At 39.9% G+C, this 24,294-nt stretch overlaps 1 protein-coding gene across 5 annotated transcripts; it reads left to right on the forward strand.

Moving 5' to 3' along the window:
• Positions 1–1,484: 1,484 nt before the first annotated feature.
• Positions 1,485–4,823, forward strand: LOC18443661 (uncharacterized). Of its 5 annotated transcripts, none has more exons than XM_006853843.4 (2): positions 1,485–1,818; positions 3,007–4,823. In XM_006853843.4, the coding sequence occupies exon 2, from the start codon at positions 3,080–3,082 to the stop codon at positions 4,457–4,459; it is 1,380 nt and encodes a 459-aa protein (XP_006853905.2). In that variant the 5' UTR covers positions 1,485–1,818; positions 3,007–3,079; the 3' UTR covers positions 4,460–4,823. The 5 variants fall into 5 exon arrangements, with proteins under 5 accessions (XP_006853905.2, XP_088724601.1, XP_020528804.1 ...); XM_088868475.1 differs by lacking the exon at positions 1,485–1,818 and adding an exon at positions 1,935–2,094; XM_020673145.2 differs by lacking the exon at positions 1,485–1,818 and adding an exon at positions 2,112–2,338.
• Positions 4,824–24,294: the final 19,471 nt, after the last annotated feature.

A 24,294-nucleotide genomic window follows, 5' to 3' on the forward strand; every position in this document is an offset into this window, starting at 1 on the left:
AATGGTTCTCCAAAGTTTTCTATTCCAATGGATTTTCATCTTTTTTTTCTTTTTTATTTGACAATAAAATTCTCTCTCTCTCTCTCTCTAAAGAAAAGAAAAAGAAAAAAAGACAAAGAGAAAAAAGAGAGAGTAAAAACGAAACTGTGGGTATGAATAAATGAGAAGGTTTGAGATAAATGGGGAAGCAGTGGGTGTGTGCATTACCTGATCATAGCAATGGCACCCCATTCACTGCGCTGTAATCATGATAAGCATGTGGGGTTCATTCAGAGGCACTCTGAATATACCATATTAACAACAATGTGCTATGAATGTGGAGATGAATAAAAATAAAGAATTGAATAAACAAATATGATAAAAACCAGACAAAATCCTAGGAGCAAGTTGCCTGCTCCCTTTGCTTCTGACTCATGGCAGTCCTTTTTGCTCTCTTTTCAAGTGTTGAAGCCATCCTCAAATGTATTTTTCTTATCATTATTCTACTCCCCTTTTGCAACTTGCACAGTGAGCTGCACAATATTTGCTTATCCCAAGCTCTGCTGCATTCTCTCAACTCTTGAGCTTGCCTTTTTCACCTAATAAATGATTATGGACATCATTAGTGCAACTAGATTTTGCTTATTATTCATGAATCTTTACATCACTATTCAACCCACAACATTAAGGCAACATTTGTAAACAATGTTTTTAGAATTGGCTCCAGCCTCGGACTCGGACCTCGCCAGAGCTGAGTAAATGTAAATGGCCCAAAAAGCCCTAAAAAATTTAAACAAAAAAAAATAAGGTCAAAAATAAAATAAAAACTGGAAAAGTGAAACAAAACTACAAATTGACATAACAAATACAAACAATCTGAACAATATATAAAAAAATGGATTTACAATAGATTGATTTATGGTTGGAAGCATTTCCGAAAAAATCCAAAAAAGGAAAATACAAAAATATGGCATCTGCCAATAAAAGCTCACAAATAATTGTAAGACACATCCAAATTGCATGCTACTTTTTATACATGGATCCTACAAGTTTTTATAATTATTATGCATTGATCCATATTGAAAGGGATATATTTTTTTTAAATTATTGGAGTACTCAGGTACTCTGCTCGACCGGGGCCGACTCTGAGTGGACTTGGCCGAGTACTTAAAACACCATTTCTAAACTTGATTTGATTGATTCAGAAGGTGGTTATGCAGCCCTTGTTATTTAGTTTGTTCCATGATGAATAATGAAAAACAAAAAAGAAAGAAGGACAAAATTCGAATGATAAGATACCATCAATAGAATTCAATTCAGTCCATGTTGCTGTCTTCATTCAGCAATGTCCATGTCGCTATAATGGCAGTTAGCAGTTAGTGGTAACAGTAGTAGTGAATATTATAAAGTGATTTTCATTACTATCTTCATCAATTATAGGCCATAACTATCATTTTGTACTTGATGCTAAGGCACAAGTTACAAGAAGTCACTAGGAGTTTGATAGAGTCAGGCTTTTTGTTATTTGTTAACTTGCTTCCATTGTTGAGGGACCAGTAAGGTACTAACTTCATACCTTGGTGCTGTATTTTGGCAGGGCGCATGAAATGGCAGAAACAACCAAAACAGGGTGCAGGCCTTTTCCAGACATCTTACCCAATGTTCTAAAACTCTTATCTTTTTAAATTCTGACACTTTCTCTCTCTTTCCTTCCTACATATATAACTATTCCTTTCGTATAGATTCCTGTGCATGGTCCTCATCTTTTTAAGCCTGCCTTCACTTTGCCTTCCTTTCTCTCCTGTTGGGCCAAAGCGCTTTCCAATAAGGAATCCCAAGGTAGGGGAAGACAACCCCCCTCTCTCTCTCCTAATGTTTTTTTCACACTATTCTCATGCTACTCTTCACTCCCCAAATTCATGGTAAAAGAATTGATGGTTAGAGTCAATAGATTTGGTTAAAGTTTAACTTCTTTTTATATAGAGTATGATTGCTAGGAATGGTTTCTTTTATGTGTTGAGAAATCTAGAGATTCTTGGGTGTTGTCTCTATTACATCAAATGACAAATTTCGGTTTTCGAACTGACGTTAGCATATGCATAGCTAAAGATCCATGTAAGCATGGAAACTGCACTCTTTTAGAGACAACTAATCCTAAGTACATTTATTTTTGGAACTTTAGATAGTTATGGGTGTGTGTATATAGGCAGATTTGCAAGAAAGCTAACTTATAGGTGCTCATTCAGATTTGGCCAAGTTAGAGTTTTTATTTTCTGGTTTTTGTATTCTGGAGCTGTTTGGATGGTGGCCTTTCTCATTTAAGATCCTGATAGTTTGGGTTTTGGAACCTTTCATTAAGGTGAGCTTTAGCTGCTCATAAGCATGGCTTGTTTTCAAGCTTTAGTTCACTGGTGCAGTTTCTGGGTACTCAATGCAAACAATGGTCCATAATATCTTTGTTTGAGATTTCATGTGCCCAATTCTGATGACGGTTTGGCTTTTTTTTTTTTTTTCCTTCTCCCCCCCCTCTCCCCTTTTAGCTCCCTGTTGCTAAAAAATTATTTTGGGTGTTCTTAGAACGGAGGTGGAGTTTGAATTCTGCAATATTATTTGCTAAATCATAAGTCAGTTTACATTCAGATGAGTAGTTATATTCTGATTTCATTAAAAAAATAGGATGGGCCCGTCCTTATGTTCCAATGAGCCATCAGATGGTCATTATAAACATGCCTGTTCTTATCTATAGATATTCAAAAAGTGTTCAACATAGTATACAGCCAGTTCTAAAGATCTGGTTTGGTGTGGTTTGTCTTCGAACACAGCTACAATTTCCTTCCTTTTTATTGTTTTGTAATCTTAAACCTGTCTTTATAAATTATCACTTCATCGAACATGGGAATAATTCATACCTCTGATGCCTGGAATTTAAAATCTCAAGACATCTTTGTTCTGTCAAGAAGTCTTTGGACTAGTAAAATCCTGAGAATTTCGAATAGTTCACTGATGGATCTTCTTTTAGTTTTGCAGATATCAAAAATAGCTCTCGGGAACCAGTGACCTGAACCTATCAACTTGTGAACTACTACAATTTGCCTCAACAATGGAAGATTTGGAGTGGGGGAACCCATCTGAGTCTAGTCTATGGAGCTGTATGTCTGAAACCTCTCATGAGATCCCAACAATGTCAGCTTCTCATAGCTCACTGCAATCTCTTTCAGATGATAGCCTGATTAATAGCACAGTATCCCTGCGCACAGAGAATTACTGTTGTTTAAACCCATATTTTCAAGGTTTCAAAATGTGTGGTAATGGTTCAAGTTCTTATGCTCCAGTTGATGAAATGCTTATGCAGCTTGTCCCAGCTATAGATATGATAAATAGTTCTTCTGGATTGAACATGTCCCAGCGCCAAGAAGCCATTAGATTAGCAGCTGATGCAGTCTTAGCGAAATCAGGGGCTGGAACGAATTGGAGCGAAGCCTTAAGCACTCAATTAAATGCCTCACCTCTGGCAAGCAGGTCTTACATGAACAAAATCTCTGATTACATGGAGGATGCTAAGAAATCAGAAAAATGTTTACAGTCACAAGGTCTTGATCATGGTCTGAAAAGCATTAATGAAGATGATAGTAACGTTGTGCTTTCTACCACAAACTCGATAGAATCGCTGGATTGTTTGCTATCTGAAACAAACAGCAATTTTGATAACACTTCTATGGAAGATGATGGTGTTTCATCAAAACTCAGTAATGGCAATTTGGATTTGGGGCAAACATTCACAGACTGGGATGAGGCAGCCTCTCAAGGACCTTCAGGTCCCTCAAGGCCCAAAACCATCAGGAAACAAACCGAAGAGGCAGAAGATTCAATCCGAAATCAGGTAAAAAAGCCTAGGTCTCTCTCGATTCAAACTTTGCAACAACCCAAGCAGGACCCAAGTATCAATAATCATCATCACTACTTTGATCTGGTTCAGACCAACTCTTCAAGCTCAGATCAAGGTTTTAAGCTCATCTATGAGAATCCACCAAAATCCAAGAGACCCAGGTCTCAAAAGCACCAGAAAACCTCGACCATTGAATTTTTTCAGGCCAACTCTTCCTATGTTGAGGCTGATGCAGAGGCCATGGCTACCATGAAGGAAATGTTTTATAGAGCAGCTGCCTTTAGGCCTGTAAATATGGAAATGGAGGTAATTGATAAGCCAAAGAGGAGGAATGTCAGGATATCAGATGATCCTCAAACCGCAGCCGCTCGTAGGCGTAGAGAGAGAATCAGCGATCGAATCAGGGTTCTGCAGAGGCTTGTTCCTGGCGGCACAAAGATGGACACCGCATCGATGCTTGACGAAGCAGCAAATTATCTCAAGTTCTTGAGATCACAGGTTACTGCACTCGAGTCACTAGGCAATAGGCTCGACACCACCATGAATTGCACCGCGTCCACGAACCCACTCCATCTCCTCGTCCCCTTCAACTGATCACCACCACATGGGACTGTTATTTCTCTCTCATTGTTGATCACCATTAAAATTGATTAGCATGTATTAATGGGCATGACATGATGTTAATGATGGATGTGTTCATGTGGGGTTTCAGCTATCTGTGCATGAGATGAGATGATAAAAATCTACGTGTTGTTAAATCTTAATCATCCATCCATCATTGATGTTGGGTTCAATTATGAGTGTATAATGAGATGAAATGAGATTAATCAAAACCAATGCATTCTTAATCATCTCATCATAATGCTCCTTTCTCAGGCTTTACATGTCCAAAGCCAAAAAGTTATAATAATTTCACTGATGATTAAGTTAAAAAAACAAACATCTTTTGCAGATCAAAGCTGGTGCTTATTATTATACCATTTTACTGCAAAGTTGCTTATTTTTATTCCTTTTTTTGTTTTGGGTTTTGTTCAAGTTTAGCATTGGTTTATTTTAAAAGTGAACCTGCCATGTTCATTAATCGATGCAAAAAGACATTCCCTTCGTCTTTGTGAAAGAGAAGATCAGAGAAGGTTGTCCCCCAAGCCACAAACCAGGCGTGCCCTTAAAAAAAACAAAACACCCCATTTAATTATTTAAAAACCAAAATAAACAACTTAGAAAAGTCCATGCACTGTAGTCACGTGGCAGCCAAATATGTGTGTGGGGTAATACTAGAATCTTGAGAGTTTTTTATATTGGAATACCCAGGCCTCTTTTTAATAAGTAAAACTTAGGGTTTCCTTTGCTTCAGTTGAACTCGAGTCTAAACAATCGCTGAGCCTATTCAGAATCACTCGAGTTGGTTGAGAATCAGCTTGTGAGTAATTCTAATTTGAAAAACCCTAAAGTTGAGTGACTTGTACCATTCGAATAAAAATTGTTTTCATTAAGACCTGATGTTTAGGAATGGCAATGGGCCACGTGAATGTCCCGGGCCGCCAAAATGTGATTCAAGGGCTGGGTCATCATGGTCTCTGGGTAGGGCTGAGCTGGGCCTAAGCCAAGGCCAAGACAAGGCCGTCCTAGCCCTTTCTCCTTTATTATTTTTGTCATTTATGTTTCTTTGATTCTATTTGGCCCCAGCCAGGATTGGCCCTATGCCAAGGCTGGTCCGGGTTTGGGCCGGCCTAGGTTTGGGAACTAGGGCCAGGGGTGGCCCGGATGCCGCCCCTACTGAATTTCTGATGGGTGGATATGGAAGAAATGATATTCACTTGTGCGTTACTTAGTGAAGAGTGGATCGGAATTTGTGTTGTTTTTTACTTGGGTTGCTTTGTTTTTATTTGACAATGTTTCCTTGGGTTGCTTTATGAAGATGCGTCATTGAGTTGAATTGGGAGTGAATGATTGGGTATTGTGGTTGGGATTTGGTACTAAATTTAGAAGTTCTGTTTGGGTAAGCCCGGATCTCCCGTTTGTCACTATGCTTAGGTTTCTTTTGGCTCTTCTGCCCAACCACATTCTGGTGCTCTCTCACGTCGGGTCGGGTTTGGGTATGGGTCCGTCCAGACCCGGACCTAAAAAATATATGGGATGTGAACCTGACCGGATCAGAATTCACTGGACCCGGATCCAAAAAGTGATATGGGATCCGGACCCAACCAGATCAGTATTCATCGGATGTGGACTTGGAAATATAGTGTGGAACTAGACCCGGAAGCCCAAAAAATATTTATGTATTTAACTATATTTAAATATATTTTATTTATTGGGACCTAAAAAATATTATCCGGATCCAAATAGTATTCGGGTCCAAGATTTGAACCTGGACCCGACCCGCTCGGTCCAATTTTTGGACCCATGCCAAGACCCGAATCGGGTCTACGCCTCAAGTCCGAGTCCATTGCCACCCCTACTCTCTCTTTTTCTCTCTCTCATGTCTAAACATGGGGAGGGTAGGAAGCCTTAAATGAAAAGTGTTGGCCTGTGAGACTCACTTGGTTGCTTTTTATCGGAAACTGTTTTGGTTGTTGGGGTTCTTGCAATTTATGGATCTTCGGAAAGCCCTATAAGTTTGGTAAGTTGTTGAGCTATGTCATTTTTGCATTTTTAGTCCATCTTTAGGACTTTCTCCTTTTGTATTTTGGATGTCTTGGGCGTTTCGATGTTACACAATCTCGGCTAAGGGTGAGGTTTGTACATATAAGATGTAGTTCTAGTGTCCAAAAGCCTTATCGCTTCACAATCTATATTCAACCCTAATTATAAAATTATAATTTTTAAAATCGTACAAATTGAGTATATCTATCATCAGAGTTTATTTTTTAATTAATTGGAGTCGACCACGCGAATCATGGCCCACCATTCTCTTATATTAAAGGCCATACCCTTAGTGAAGGTATCTATAAACACTTGAAAATAGATGGTTTAGATGATATGTTACAAGATGCATTATTTTTAATATTTATACATTTTGAGATCGAGTTGATCGATTGAAGGTTTTCCAAATTTAGAACACTCTTTTTTACAAGATTTTTGAGGTGCACCTCACTTTTGTAGTATAAGGTTGCAACCTTATATAATCTTTTTTCCTTTTTTAATCAGTGCCAATTAATAGTGATCTCTAATCAGATTGGAATCATCCATTGATTGTGCAGTTGAAGTAGAAGAATTGGAGGTTTTTTTTAAGCTCCAAGCCAAATTAATTTTAGAGGTTTGATTTGTGATGGATCAAGAGCTATCTTGTGTTCCCCCTGTTGGGTTTATGTGGCCTTTAACGACCTTATGAGAAACTATGTAAAACATATTTAATACATGAAACATAAACTCAGTGGGAGTGTGGTCCTTTTGTGGACCATACTAGGCAAATATTATTTGCTGATACTCGGACTAAGCTCGACGAGCTAGGCCAACCGAGGTTTGGAAAAACAAGATACTTGGGCATAAAGACCTACCGATAATGGTTTAGTGAGTTATCCCTTGATGAGGTCGGAATATGCCCAGATGAGAGTCAGTGGACTGCGTGGCCCTTGTATGTGATGAATATCTTTTAGAGACAGGGTTAAAACCTCATCGTTATATCATCATTCGACATGTACATAGATAACCATTTTGAGATTCGCCAATGAGGATGAAACGTGTACATGTGCAAGAGATTACCCACATGCACCATAAGTCATGGTTGCATCATGGTCTGGAGGACCATGATTTTTGTCTCTAGGGGAGAATCTGAAATCTATAAACTCGGATTGCCTCTCCTAGTCTATTGATTGACTTTGATGATCTAATCATGAACCCCTGCAGTGGACTGTGGGTCATGGGAATTGCTGGGTCAGTTTAAGAAAGCTAGACGGATTGTGATTCGTAGTTGAAGATGAAGTGCTCCCATGTATTGATAATTTTCTAGATCTAACGGATCCGATTCCTATAAAAAATAATTAGTTTTAATTAATTTTATGCTATTTGATTTTTAGAATGTTTATTTGAATTTTTGTGAATCTTATGATATTTTATTTTTGTCATTTGGATTTATAAATTAAGAGAAATTAAATTTTAAATGTTTTAAATAAAATAGAAGATTTAAAAAATTCTAAATATGAAATAAAATATTTTCTTAAAATCTATGGGACCCCCATAAAATATGGAGCTCAAAATTTAAATACATGTGGATTAGGTGGGGCCACACGGCTGGCACGCCCTACCCATTCACGTATTCTTATTGGGAAGAATGTTTATCTCTTGTTGTCGGCTTATTTTTTGGTATAGCTATGATAAGGTTGAATATTTGAGATATTTACTAAATCTTTGAATCAAGATTGGTTGATCCAATAATTAAGGATTGGATATATTAAAATATAAGTTTTCTTTATTTAATCCCAATCTTGATTCAATAATTAAGGATTTGATATATTAAAATATAAGCTTTTTTTATTTGATGAGAATAGATTTAGGAAAGGGAGGATAAGGCTCTAGCTCATCTCTTTGAATCTTGATGGTGGATCAAAGAGATGGATGGCTCAAATCTCTCACCCCACAAGTATCCTTAGATCGACAGTTGAGATTTGACCCTACGAGTTGAGGCAAAATCTATGGTATAGAAAATCTATAAAATGAGGTGTTACCCTTTAACAAATTATGTATGTATTTTTCTCTCTCTCTACCCCAAAATTTAGCTCTTTCTAGAAAGATTACCAAAGGGAGACACACTCGAATTTTTAGGCACGCCACAATTTTATCTCTCTCTCTCTCCAAATTGTATTGGGTGTCTTTTTCTCTTTAGGTGATTCTCTTTGGGTGGCACGCCTAAGCCTAAGTGATGTTTTTTTTTGTGGGTGGCAAAGGGGTGAACCCCTTGCTGGTAGATCTTTCCCTCTCTCTTGATATACATCTCTCATCCCTCTAAAATCAAGCTAAGAAGCTTGATTAAGATTAAGCCATTGAGTGGATTTTTGCCATAGTAAGGAAATCAACATGCCGATCACAGATCCCGAGCACCATGGAAGGAGGAGACTCGGAGTGGGGTATACTAAGCCCGGTTGAGGTAATCTCCGGTAATTTTACTTTTTTAAATATTTATTTACGTTTTGATATTCTTTTCCCATAAAGCAATAAAAGTCTAGTTTTGCTTGTTGAATAAAAGAATTGTATTTGAAGATGTAGCAATTGAGAACTGATTCTTTTTTTTTTTTTTTTTTTAAGAGTGGTTTAATTGTAATTGAACATTGTAAATGATCTTGCCGGTGTAGGAATAAAATAAATTGTTTTTTAAAATATATACACCGTGCTTTATCATAAAGTCCTTTCATTGATATCAGAGCGAGGTTTCTAGCTACCTCTAGAATTAAATTTATTTTCCTTTTTATTGAGTCCTATATTGCTTTTGGGAAAGAGAGACAGATGGCCGCTCAAACTTTCATCTCCGAGATCCCAAAAACTAAGAGGTTTGATGGGTCCAACTACTCATCTTGGAAGTGCAACATCAGATATGTGCTTTCTGAGGAGTTGGATGAGATCTTGATTGAAAGTCGTCCTTGTAGTCCAAGTAACGATTCATCTTAAGATGCTAAGGATAAATACGCTACTTGGAAGCGCAAAAATACGCGAACAAGGAATATCTTGCTTTGCGCAATGGTCGACTCATATGCATCGGAAGATGAGTCAATGAGAACGACAAAAGAGATGCACGAGAGACTTGAAAGGGAGCATGCAGATCCATCACTTATAAAATAATCATTAGCCATGAAAAAGTATAATGAACTCAAGATGAGTGAGAGCACAAAAATATTAGATCACGTGCACACTTTTTGTGCACTCATTCGAGAAGTACAAGCCACTGGAATGCAACCCGAAGAGCCCATGCAAGTAGTTCATCTCATGAACTCACTTCCCAATTCATGGGATACTTTCATCACTTCTGTTGCATCATGATCAAAACCTTCCAAGCTGGAGGAGCTAATCACTACGCTCAAAGGAGAAGAAGAGAGAAGAAATGCACGCCATACCCCTACATCGAAGGAGACAGTACATATGGTAAAATCTAAACCCTTCTTTAAGCCTTATAAGGGAAGGCTAAGAACATTTAAAAAAAAAAACAAGGATCTAAGGAGAACAAATATAAAGAGAAGAGAGAGACTAGAACTTGTTTTGTTTGTAAGAAGGTGGGCCACATAGCAAGGAATTGTAGGTTCAACAAGAATCCAGGAACCAACAAGGAACTTGCTTCAGTGGTCTTCGAAACCTTGTTGGCCGACCCTAAGGGTGCATCTTGGTGTCTTGACTCAGGAGCTACGGCTCATGTAACAAACACCAAGAAAGGGTTCTACACTTTCACTCTCGTGGGGACGGGCGAACAACATATCTTCATGGGAGGAAATCATAAGACCGAAGTATTGGGTGTTGGGGACTATTCTTTTGAATTGAAGAATGAAAAGATGTTGATCTTAAAACAAGCACTTTATGCTCCCGAAATGAAAAAGTGCTGGATTTCGATTCCCAAAATGTTTAAGGCCAGATTTATCACTATCTTTGTTGAAGAAAAATCATAATGAAGTTGTAATGACCGGACGACTTGTGGACGGTCTTTACTCAATTGAAACAAAAGAAGTAGTTGCTTATGTCTCGTCTTCGAATGGTTTGGATGCGTATTTGTGGCATATGCGTCTAGGGCACATAGGATTTAATAGAATGGAAAGACTAAGAAAATATGGGATCCTTCAAAACTATAAAGGAGATTTATTAAAAGTATGTGAATCGTGTGTGCAAGGAAAATTAATAAGGAAAAGCTCCACCGGGGCACAAAGAGCTACTAATATATTGGAAATCATTCATAGCGACATATGTGGTTCTATAAATGTGGCTATCAAAAGCCGCTAAAGGTACTTCATCACTTTTATTGATGGCCACTCGCGATATGGCCACGTATACCTTATGCACACTAAATCCGAGGCTTTAGAAAAACTCGAGATTTACAAAGCCGAGGTAGAAAACCAAACAAACTTGCAAATCAAAACCCTAAGAACCGATAGAGGTGGGGAGTATTCGTCCGAACTCTTTAAAGACTTGTGTGTAATACATGGGATTATTCATCAATTTACTATGCCCTACACACCGGAACAAAATGGAGTTACTGAGAGACGGAATAGGACCTTGGTAGAAATGGTGAGAAGTATGATGGGGCATGCAAAACTTTCCCTATATTTTTGGGAGGAAGCAGTATTAACAGCCAGTTACATTCTGAACCGAACTCCCACAAAAGCTACCCCTCTTTCACCTCACGAAATATTCACTGGTTGTACTACGTCCCTCGATTACCTAAGAGTTTGATGTTGCTCAACCCATGTCCTTATCCCATACTAAAATCAGACAAAAATAGATCCCAAAACTGTCAAGACCATCTTCATTGGCTACCCTGACCATGGTAAAGGGTATCAATTCTACAACCTAGAAAATGGGGCGGTTATTGAAAGTCGAGATGCCCATTTCTTTGAGGATGAATTCCTTGAAGCAAGAATTAGTCATAAGCAAGTAGATCTCTATGAGATGGCTAGTGACAAGGTTGAGAATCAAGAACCCGAACCTGAACCTCAACTCTAACCTAAAATAGAATCTGAACCTCCCGAACCAAGAAAAAGTAACCAAGTTACAGGACCACCTCAATACCTTGAACATTTTACCTACCTGGGAGAACATTATGATAAGATTGTGGATGAACCAGATAATGAGCCTAAGACTTACCAAGAAGCCATAACCTGTTTTGAAAAGAACTATTGGGTAGAAGACATGAAAGATGAATACTCTTCCATTAACCAAAATCATGTTTGGGAATTAGTACCTCTACCTCGAGACTGAAAAGCCATAGGATGCAAGTGGATTTTCAAGAAGAAACTAAACTCAGAAGGGAAGATAAAAAAATACAAGGCTAGACTAGTAGCCAATGGATTTAACCAAAAAGAAGGAATAGACTATGAGGAAACCTTTTCACCAGTTGCCAAGTTTCAATCTATTAGAATCCTTATAGCCATAGCAGCCTATTTTGACTTTGAAGTCCATCAAATGGATGTAAAGACAGCCTTCCTAAATGAAGATTTAGAAGAAGAAATTTGTATAAAACAACCCGAGGGATTTGAAGAAAAGGGAAAAGGGAACCTAGTGTGCAAACTTAATAAATCCGTCTATGGCTTAAAACAAACATCGTGTCAGTGGTACCTTAAATTCCAAAAAGCTCTGTATTTAGCAGGATTTATCTCTAACCAAGAAGACTTTTGTATCTATAAAAAGGTTAGTGGGAGTGATGTCGTATTCATCTCTCTATATGTGGATGATATACTGATAATTAGTAGCTCAATAAACCTTGTGTTGGAAACTAAGAAATTCCTTGCACAACACTTTGATATGAAGGATCTTGGGGAAGCTTCATATGTGTTGGGCATAAAGATTGTGAGAAACATAGAGAAGAGAACCATTCAACTTTCCCAAACGACTTATTATAAGAAGGTGTTAGAAAGGTTTGACATGGATAAATGTAAGCCCATGACAACCCCGATTGACAAGAAAACAAAGCTTAGTAATAAAATGTGCCCTAGTGACGATAATGTAGAGGAAATGAAAATCATGGAGGGAGTACCATATAGACGTGCAGTGTGATCCCTTATGTATGCAATGACATGGGCAAGGCCTGACTTGTCTTTCATCATGATCATGGTTAGCCGGTTCTAATGTAATCCAGGAGTGGAATATTGGAAAATAGTTAAGAGAATTTTGAGATATTTGAAAGCGACTGTGAACTACACACTTACATATGGGGGAGGATCGGAAATCGCTTTTGAAGGATATTCCGATGCAAGCTATCATCCAGATGATGCGAAGCCAACATCTGAATATGTGTTTATGCTTGGAGGAAGGACTGTTTCGTGGAAGTCAAAAAAACATGATGTAGTAGCATTGTCTACTATGAAATCAGAATACATGGCATGTTGCTTGGCAGCTAAAGAGGCTGTTTGGATTAGGAAATATCTTAATCCACTTGATTTCAAGTCAATACAGTGTGGGGTTGTGAGACTCTACTGCGATAATGCAGCCTCTATATACCTATCTAAGGAGCCCAGATTCTCTAAGCATATAACGCCCTTCTTCTATCATCTACGCAATGAGGTGCAGTGCGGAGAAATTGACATCAACTACATACCTACCGAGGTGATGATAGCTGATCCACTCACAAAAGGACTAGCTCCAAATGTTTTTACAAAGCAAGTAAGGGATATGGGAATGAGAGAAAGTGAGGAAGAGAGATTGTAAAGCCTCCAAAGGCCAAGTGGGAGATGTTGAGTTTATGTGGCCTTTAAAGGCCTTATGATAGACTGTGTAAAACATATTTAATAAATGAAACATAAACTCAGTGAGAGTGTGGTCTTTTTGTGGACCATATTAGGCAAATACTATTTGCTGATACTCGGACTAAGGTCGACGAGCTAGGTCAGCCGAGGTTTGAAAAAATCCAAGATACCTGGGCATAAGGATCTACTGAGAATAATTTAATGGGTTATCCCTTAATGAGGTCGGAGTATGCCCAGATGAAAGCCAATGAACTGTGTGGCCCTTGTGTGTGATGAATAGCCTTTAGAGACAAGGCTAAAACCTTATTATTATATCATCACACGACATGTACATAGATAGCCGTTTTGAGATTCGTCAATGAGGGTGAAACGTGTACATGTGCGAGAGATTATCCCTATGCACCGTAGAGTCATGCTTGCATCATGGTCTGGAGGACCCTGATTTTTGTCTTTAGGGGAGAACCTGAAATCCATAAACTGGGATTGCATCTCCTAGTCTATCGATTGACTTTAGTGGTCCATCATGAACCCTTGCAGTGGACTGTGGGTCATGGAAACTGCTAGGTCAGGTTAAGAAAGCTAGGCAGACTGTGATTCGCAATTGAAGATAGAGTGCTCACATGCATTGATAATTTCCTTGATCTAACGGATCTGATTCCCATCAAAATTAATTAATTTTATGCTATCTGATTTTTAGAATGTTTATTTGAATATTTGCGAATCCTATGATATTTTATTTTTGTCATTTGGATTTTTAAATTATTAAATTTTCAATGTTTTAAATAAAATATAAGATTTAAAAAATTCTAAATATGAAATAAAATATTTTCTAAAATATATGAGACCTCCATAAAATATGGGGCTCAAAAGCGCTTACTTATTTCCTTTCTATTTTTGTGCGCTTGATTTTATTTTAATTGTGTGCTTCTTTACACACTCCAGCACACACCAAACCGGGAGTTCCTGGGAAACCAGCAAACAAATATTTCGAAAACCTCAAAATCCACGTTAACAGTGTGTGGGGAACCTAGCTTTGAGAGGCAATGCGGTTGGGATTTTCTTAACTTTAATTGTAAGCACCCCTCCGTAATCCTTTGCCTCAAAGCAACTCCACATATTGTAAGACCTGATGAACATCTTATAACAGGAGGCCAGGACCTATGCGGGGACCTATATCAGCCTAGCCACATTTCAATAGTTAGGAACCCACTATCAAACCAAACCTACCTATAGTCATACTAGGTCAAAAGTTTTCGTGTGCTTGCTTGCTTATTTTTGTTGGTTAATCTTAGATCCCAGTCTGGACCCGCTTTTGGTCCGAGCTGAAGCTTCTGGGTCCAAGTCTAGGTTTGTACCCAGCTTTGCCCAAGTCCGAATCAGGTTCCATCTTGGTCCGAACCTAGGTCCCCTCTTGGTTCGAGCCGAAGGCTCGTTTCTAGTTCATCTTTGATCCAGTCCGGGTCCGTACTTGGTCTGATCATCAAAACTCTCTTGGTCCAAGTCCAGGCTTGTACCCATCTTAGCCTAGGTTCCATCTTGGTTTGAACCTAGGCCCTCTCTTGGTCCGAGCCGAAGGCTCGTCCCTAGCTTAAATTTTATCCAGTCCGGGTCCATACTCGGTCTGATTATCACAACCCTCTTAGTCCAAAACCTGGCTTGCACCCAGCTCAGTCCAGGTCCGAACTAAGCTCACACCCAAGTCTGAACCCAGACCCACTCTTGGTCGGAGTCGAGACTCGTACCCATGTAGTCTAGGTTCTAACATAGGTCTAAACTTAGAGTTGCCTCTAGAGCTAGACTAGGCCTACCCTAGTTCAAGGTTTAAACCAAAACCCATTGAGTCTAACATGTTTCATCCAGTCTAGTCCTCGCCTAGATCTTAGTTAGGGATTTGCCCCTAGAGACATAATATGTCTACCATGAGGCATCGAGTCTAGATCTCACTAAGTCAAGGAATTATGACCCAGGATCATGGCAGAGCAAAGTCCAACCCTACTGCCCTAGCTCAGTATAGATCCAGAGAACCTAGTCAGTCCGAGAGTTACTGTCACAGTGCTTGCACACAAATCATCCATAGCACTCGTGTCAGTAAGCCGACTGTCAACCCTCATAGAACTAAACCTAGTCGTCTAAGCCACTTTCAAGGCCACCTTTTAGAAGTTACGAGCCAACAAGTTGATAATGTTCACAATACCCTGAATAGTCAAGCGATCAGGCCGAGGGCAATCCTCCAAGACATAGGAGTTAACCTCAAATCCAGTCGGCACAACAAGAATAAGGCCCCGGCCCAAATCCTTGATTCAGTCGATCTCAGCCGTGTGAACCCCGATGGTCAATTAGTAGCCCAACATTCCAGTCTTAGCAATCAGCCAGTTAGTGGGCTAGTGGATTCACATACAACTAGAGAAAGTCTACCCAAGCAACCCATCATTAGTGAAGATCAGGGTTTTGACCTAACTAGATATAAAGACAATCCTAAAGTGCATGCTTACTTTCAAGACCTCCTCAATAGATGATACACCATCCAGTGCACTCAATCCAGGAAAGTCAGGTTAGTAGCTCAAGCCATAGGCCAAGTCCAACATTTTGGCTCAAACCAGGATGATCCTAGGGCTGTTAGCCTGCCAATCCAGCCCATTATGGGTAAGGGGTCTAGTTCTAATCATTACTTGAGCCCAAGATTACCTAAAGGGCAGACTCCCTTCGACTATAGTCATGGCATTCCTTCACTCTTTTAGTCCATTACTGGGACAAGAGAATACCCTAACCTTAGGTGTAAATCATCCAGCTAAGATCAGGATCAGGTAGACCTAGCCACCCAACGTCAGAGGTCTAGTTGTCATAGCATCTTGAGTCGTCTATCCCAGTTAAGTGGTGATCCTATCCTGCAGGCCTCCTTGCATGACCAAGTTGTGCAACCTTCGAGTAATGGGTATACTCTGACCAAATTCAACTCGGATGAGTCTGCAAGTCGACAACTGGCACATCGGGTTCAACACATTCCTCAGGCTCAGTCCTTGGGGAAACCCGCTACATGGGCCCCACAACCAGTTTATACGAGCCACATACCACAAAGTCAGGTTCAACAGACCATACAACCGAGCCAACTCACAAATATAATGATGACTCAATTCGCTCGTATGAAACACCTTCAAGACTCTTTAAAGAAATGAGAATATGGGATTTCTCAACTCCTAAAGCTCATGTACAAGAAAATCTAGGAAACCTAGAAGATCTACCAGTGGGGTTTATGATGCCACAGTTCAAAAACAGATTTTTCGTGAAAGAGGATCTTGAGGCACACATCAACACCTACTTATTGATGGTCCACACACTGCGAGACGGACCCAACCAACTTAAGGTCATGCTCTCGCATAGCTTAAAAGAAAAACCCTTAATGTAACACCGAAGATTCATGAAGGAAGACCCTCAAGCAACTCCTGACAAAATGTTTAGGCAATTTTCCTCTTGTTATAGTGGAGGAAGGCCAAGACCCATCACCCTTGGTGAGTTAACTTCCATCAAACATAAGTTGGGCAAGTCTCCTTCCCTGTTTATAACCAGATTCAGAGAGGCCACTATGAGAGTAATTGAAACTCCACTCCTTGAAGCCGCGAAGTTAAGCATAATATTAGTGAACATGACTCCAGAATATGTCACGTTCTTCAGTGTGGGGGGCAGTCCCTTACTCATTTGATGATATACTTGAAAGAGTATCTCGATATGAGAGAGCCAAGGAAGATAAAGCAAGAGCCTAAAAAATCTCTCAAGAAGGGGAAGTGAGCATGATCAAGAAAAGCAATGCTTCTGCGAACCATTCACAAGGAAAGACTAAAATTCATTCTACCACATGGAGAATGCAGACTTCTACACTAAGGGAATTCACTCCCATTGATGAGCCTATGACTGATGTCATGAAGAAGTTGCTTAAGGCTAGGCTTATAGAATTACCTACAGCAGCTAAGATTCCTCCTTTCCATGGAGGCGATACATCTCAATGATACGATCATACATAGAGTTCAAGATCTCATCGATAACGGAATGATAAATGTCGAAAAGGAAGATATTGACGGTAAAGAGAATTCAGAAACTCTAGATGTCTCGACAAAGAATACCGAAGTCAACCTGATTAACTCGGGAGAATCACAAGCTGTGCCCAAACCTAAAGAACATCCACAAAGGCCTTGGAGCACAAGAAGAAATCAACTGAAAAATTCAGTAAATGAAGAACAAAATGAGCATAACCTCACTTAGGAGCTAATGACTAAGGATACACAAGATCAAAGCAGTGAGAATGATCTTAGCTCTAAGCCCATAGCCGAAGAAAGTGGAAAAGAAAAGGGTATCGCATATGGAAGTCCACTCCAAAATACACTCCCAAAAGTGGCACAGGAAATCCCCATCATCAAGAGTCACACTAGGGCATATGAACGCTTCAACTCGAATTTTCAAGTTAATACAATAAACGGTCATACGTGTGTGGTAACGAATCAAACTCGCAAGAGCAATATGAAGAGGAGATTGTATGAGACAACCCGAGGGGACAATAACTTGTTAGGGGGCAAATGACCAAGTGCTAAAAAGAAGTTCTTCACCTCAAAACCTTGACGACCTAACTAAATGGGATCAATATGATGAGGACGACGCGTTAGAAATTGATGCGATCCAGATCAACGAGAAGGGATCACCTTCCAAACAAGGGGTCAACATCCCAAAGTCTCCCATTACGCTATCAAACAAGGGGCCAACACCTCAAATATCAAAAGAAGTCGAACCTTTGGAAATTCTAAGGGGCTCACCTAGGCTACTTTCACTAGACTTTTTTGCCAACCCACCTATATGGGATGAGGAGCCAAGGTCAGAAGAAACTTTTTTTCGAGTTGCTGAAAAGTTATCTAGTAGGATTATTCTAGTAATAGCAAATTATTATAATTTTGATATACATCAAATGAATGAAAAGACAATATTCCTCATTGGTGAATTAGAAGAGGAGATTTTTATGAGACAACCCGAGGGATTTGAATAAGTGTCACGAACAACAGCCAGTTAACAATCTTTTTGACTCCATTATCCACATTGTGAGGTTAGACTAGACAATTATACTTGGCATGACTCATTGAGCATGACCTCCAGGTAGCAGTTTTTTGACTGTGTTTCAAACTTTGATGGCTAGCTTGGATATCCAGACAGTTGAACATGACCTCTGACTGACAGTCTTTTGACTTTGTAATCCTCATTGTGACGGCTAGAGTTGATAGTTGTATTTAACATGACTCATTGAGCATGACCTCCAGTTGGCATGTCTCACAAACATTGTTTGCGACGGTTAATTTGGACAATATCATTGCATGATTCACTATTTTGATGGTTATTCACCTTTTTAGGTGATAGATATTCTTTTTTTTTTTTCCGGTGATGTGTTTCATAATGTGAGTATCCAATGCATATCAGAGGACACTAACAAAGAGTCATTTTCCACTTTGCGATGGCTAGTTTGGACAATTTGAGGATCCTTATATGATCATGGTATGATTCACTGTTTTGATGGTTATTTCAGGTGATAGATACTCATTTCTTTCAGGTAATGTGTTTCACAATGTGAGTGTCTGATGCATTTCAGAGGACATTAATAAGAGAAAGAAAGTCCACTAATCTAATAGCATGTATGTGAAGTTCATGACATGGTTGATAATCACGCAATACATCACGACAACCAATAAGCATGGGAATATGTGTGGTTGATGTCATTTAGTGGATGGATCATAAGTATTGATATATTTGTTGTTTGAGGATGTACAACTCAAACAACTTATATGTAGACACTAAAAGTTTTGTATGCACGTTTTACAAATATTTTGAAACAAGCAAGGGAATATTAAAGAAAATGCGTTTCTAAAATATTTGCAAAATAAAGGCCCAATTTTTAATTTCTTTCTTTTCTTATTCTACCCCACTTAAAAGGTGCTTTTAAAATAGAACAAATGAATTTAAAGCTACATAAAGAGAGACAAAGTCGCCATTGGGATCCAACATTGGGCCATTCTCTCTCTATACTTTCAATTTCCTTTAAGTGCTTATCTATGGGAAAGGGTTTGGAGAGGCTTAGGGACCTTGCATGAGCTCCTCTCTCTCTCTCTCTCTCTCTATCTTTCTATTTATACGTCAAAATTTTAGTAGAGGAAATACACCCTCTGCCTCGTTTTCGTGTGAAATCTCGTTACTAGAAAAGGTAGAGGATAAGGGCCTTTCAAATTGTAACGCGTGCGAGAATTTGGTCTTCGGACTGCTCTCATACGGATTACCGGTAATACCAGCTTGAGGGGCGAAGAAATTGAGGATCCGCTAGAATGCTTTGAAAAGAGAGTTTTCCGATAAGAGAGGGGTTTGAAATATATACTAAAAACTAAACGAGAAAGGGAACAAAAGCTAACCTTAAGCTAGGCCCTCAGACCCGGCATTCGGAGTCGGTGGCCAGTTCAGAATCATGCTTGTTGCGTCGAATTTTTCTAGTATTTTGGAGTCCGTCGGGTAGAAGATACTTATATAAGATGGATTGGTATGTGATAGTGTCGAAATTTGGTTTTAGGATGCTAGGATTTAAGGCTTGAGCTTAGGTCTCGGGGTTCAGGGATTCGAGTCCTGAGTACGACAGAGTTTTGGCTAAGGTTCGAAGTCTCAAAAGTTCTTTTGAATTTAAAGCCGATGGCCCCGATTTATAGAAAGACAATCATCAAATAGTCTCACAAAGATTCGGGTCAATCTGGGTCATTGATTCCCAGCACCATCGGTGGCAACTCTATAGTCGGCGCCAGCAACTTTGCAACATCAATCATTTCAAAGTCACGTCTACAGTGCCAACGCTGTTGATGATTCGCTTAGCCGTGTTCAAAACATCTTCTTTAATTAATGGAAACACTATTCTGGTGGTCATGTGTCAATTAGGTTCACTGATTGCCTACGCCACTGTCACCAACTCTGGAACTGCCACTAGCAACGCCACACTTTCTAGTAAATGTTGTCACCAACATTGGCGTTGGCTTTGACAGATCTGTCTTCCTTTTCTACCAACAGCATTGTCAGCTCCAACTCTGGCGTTAACACTGTCAAAGCTTACTGTAATGATTTCATTTTCAATAATTGTCATTCCCATTTAATGAAAATATTGTTCCTGAGGTGTATGGAGGAGACTTTCTTCAGCGTCGCTACCTGCAGTGCTGGTATTGGCACCACCAACTTTGGGTTTTAATCATTCAAATTCAATTATTGGTCATTTTCATTTAATGAAAACACAGTTCCATAGGTGTTTGGAGATGATTTCGTGCAGTGTTGCCACCAGCAGTGCTGGAGTTGGCACCACCAACTATGTGTTGTAATCATTCAAATTTAATTATTGGTCATTTTCATTTAATAAAAACACTGTTCTTGAGGTGTATGGAGGCGACTTTCTTCAGCGTTGCTACTTGCGGTGCTAGAGTTAGCACCACTAACTCTGGCTTGTAATCATTCACATTCAATTATTGGTCCTGCAGAATCACTATTCAATGCGTATGAGTTTGACTGGGGCTGACGTGGGCACCCCCAACTCTAGCATTGCCGCCACCAACTCTGCGCTTCCGTGACTCCTCTATCCTTGTTTTTCGGCGAGTCTTTAGGCTAATGGCTCGTATAATCATTTTGGACATTGTTGCTGACAACATTGTCACCTCCATCTCTGGATTTGTGGTTCCCAACGTTGTGGTCTTCGGCATTGCTGGTGATCACTCTGGCATTGGGGACCCTTGATCTCTGGCGTTGGTGGTCCCTGCTCTAGTGCTAGCAGTGGCCTTGTTGGGGATCGAATGGTTATTTTCTCAAACAAATTCTCGAGGGCCATAACTCTCAAGCCATACATCATATCAGAATGATTCTTGAGTCATTGGAAATCTTGTGACCTCTACTTTCATTTAGAATCAACATTTAGGCTCGAAATTCTATTTTCTAAAGGATCCATAAAGCTCGAGCTTCAGGGTGCTAGTTTCCATGGTTCTTGGTGTCAGAATAGTGTACAGGTCGATTTTTGAGGTATCTGATAATCCTAAGGTCTTTGATATTGGGATAGTTTCAGGTTCTTATGGTTTCAAGGTCTTCGATGTCTTGGGACTCCCTCAACCAAGGAAGGGTGTCTACAGTTGCCCTCTTTGTCGGTCGTGTTGCACACATGCAGTGCAAGATGAGCGGCAAAGTAGTAGACATCTGAGACACAGAACAAGAACAATACAAAGTTTGAACAAATTTTTTTTGAAGCAGAGTCATTGTTTGAGAATCTGACAGCAGTCGGCCTATGGCGCCTGTGGTCTTTGGGACCTGTAGTTGAACTTATCGCATCTGTCGGGGTGATCGCTACAAGCTCCATTTTGTCGGCTAAGGTCGTGGTGTCAAATTCCAAGGGAGATAGAGCTCCTGGTGTTTGAAACATAAATTGGAAAGTGGTCTTAGATGAGAAGGCGGAGAATTCTCGATGGGCGGAGAATTCTCGATGGAGTAGATTACATGTTACCTCTTGCCCTGGGTGTTTCCTAGGGATTATGGGCTATAAGTTGGTTGGTTAAGGAGATTAAGGGTTTTTTATTTTATTTTTTTTAGGGAAATTTGTAGGTTTTATGGGGGATTTGATCAGTCTGTTCTCCAATCCATGATACAATTCTTCTAGAGACATTCTTTTCGGAGTTGGTCAGTCATGGGGCGCATTCTGATCATCATTACCGGTGCAGATTCGACTCCTTGAAGCCGTCCTCTTCAAGGGTGACGAAGGTGGCCAGGCAAGCCTCATACAACTCCTTGTCACTTAAGGGATGGTGAGCGAGTATCCTAAGGGAAGGTATGTTGATGTATACTAGTGAGTATGGCGTCATTCCTGTGGGTGTCTTCTCGTTTGTACGATAGGCCCATAGAGCATCTTGTAGGCTTTCGTGCCAATCTCTCCCATTCTCTATGATCCTGTCAATAATTTTGAGAAGGGCTTTGTTGGTTGCCTCAGCTTGGCCATTTCCTTGCATATAGTATGGCGTCAACAACTTCTAGGTTATGCAAAATTGTTTACATACCCGAAGTACCGTATCGATCTTGAAGTTTGTCTTGTTATCTGTGACAATTGTTTTCGAGACTCCGAACCTAAAGACTATATCGTTCTTAATGATCCGGGCTACATGTCGTCCCTCAATTTTTGTGAAGGAAGCAACTTCAACCCATTTGCTGAAGTATTCAGTAGCCGTTAGAATGAACCTATGTCCCTTTGATGCCTTGGGGGATATCATCCCTATGACATGGAGGGCCCATCTAGCGAAGGGCCATATAAGTGGTGTTGAATTCAGAGGCGTGGATGGCACATGGATTAGATCCCCATAAATTTGTCATTTAGGGCAACTTTTTGCTTGCTTCCAACAATCAACTGCCATTGTGGTCTAGTAATACCCTTGACGTTTCATTTTCTGGGCAAGAGCAGCTACCCCAAGGTGTACTCTTTCATTATGTGATTCTTTGAGAATTTGGTCGATTTCGGTGTGATCGATGCATCTTAGGAGGACCCTTTCAAAGGATTTCTTGTAGATTTGGTAGCCCAGGATAATGAAATTCATTGAAAATTTTCGTAGGGCTTCCTTGCCTTTTAGGCTGGCTACTTTTGGATATTCATTAATTTTAAGTAATGCCAACACGTCACTGTACCACGACCTTGCTCCTACTTGGCCTTGTGTGTTTATAGAAAATACCCCTCTCACTTCTTCTCTTTCTTCATCAATTTCTTCTAGTTCTTTCTTTATTGGGGGAGAGGGGTCATGTTTGTGCCTAATGTAGAAGGGTTTGATATTCATTTCATGCGGGATGCTGACTATTGAAGCCTGAGTAGCTAGGGTACCTGCAAATCTATTGTTTTCCCTAGCCACGTGCTGAAGAGTGATTTCCTTGAAGTTTCTTATCAAGCGCCCCACCTTTTCGTGATAGGGAATTAGTTTTTCTTCTCGCACTTTCCATGCCCCTTGAATCTGACTTATCACAAGCAGGGAACCAATGACTCTCACTCTTTCGATTCGAAGTTCAATGAAATATTTGAGCCTCGTTATCAGGGCTTCGTATTCCGCAATGTTGTTTGTGCATTTGAAATTGAGCCTCATAGCGGTGGGCATTAAAACCCTTTATGGGGAGCATAGGATGACACCTACGCTGGCCCTATATTCATTCCCAGCGTTGTCAAAATGGAGTTTCCAAGTTGGATCTTCTACATTGAAGAGGTCTTCATCGGGTAAGTCAGTGTTGACCGGCGTGTTGTCAGAAATTGCATGTTCCACTAGGTGACCTGCAATCGCTTGCCCCTTAACTAATTTTTGGGTGACATAGTCAATCTCGAATTCACTTATGGAGTCTATTGAGGAATGGCAATTATATAATGTACTGTAGTGGGTCCATCTTTGAGATGAGCTTAATGGAATGTGACAAAATATAGTGCCTTAGTTTTTTAGTCTCTCATACTAGCTCTAGGCAGTGTTTTTCGACATTCGTATATCGGGTTTTGTAATCGACCATGGTCTTACTGAGATAATATATGGTTTGTTCTCTCCCTTGGTCGTCATATTGCCCCAACATAACCCCCATGGTCTTGTCTTTTACCAAGAGGTACAAGAATAAGGGTTTGTAGGAACATGTGGGCTTAAAAGTGGTGGGTTCGATAAGTACTGCTTGATTTGATCGAACGCATCTTGACATTTTTCATCCCGCACAAATGGCGTATCTTTTTTCAATAGTAGGTTGAAGGTTCACACTTGTCCGCTAATTGCAAGATAAAGCGGCTTATGGCTTGTATTCTTCTTTGTAGGCCTCGAATTTCTCTTATGCTCTTGGGAGGTGGCATATTGGCAAAAGCCAGAATTTTTAATGGGTCTACCTCAATACCCCTTTGACTGATGATGAAATCTAACAATTTTCCTGACGCGACCCCTAAAGCACATTTCTGTGGGTTGAGCTCGAGTTGGTATCTTTAGAGTCGATCAAATACGAAATTTAGATTGGTGCGATGGTCATCCC

The sequence above is a fragment of the Amborella trichopoda genome, chromosome 5 (assembly GCF_054954075.1).
Source record: "Amborella trichopoda isolate Santa Cruz 75 chromosome 5, AtrichopodaSantaCruz75HAP2 v2.0, whole genome shotgun sequence".
Taxonomy (NCBI): Eukaryota; Viridiplantae; Streptophyta; class Magnoliopsida; order Amborellales; family Amborellaceae; genus Amborella; species Amborella trichopoda.

What these genes read in the sequence shown, in the direction of transcription:
- LOC18443661 (XM_006853843.4), top strand. Translation starts at nt 3,080, where the DNA reads ATGGAAGATTTGGAGTGGGGGAACCCATCTGAGTCTAGTCTATGGAGC.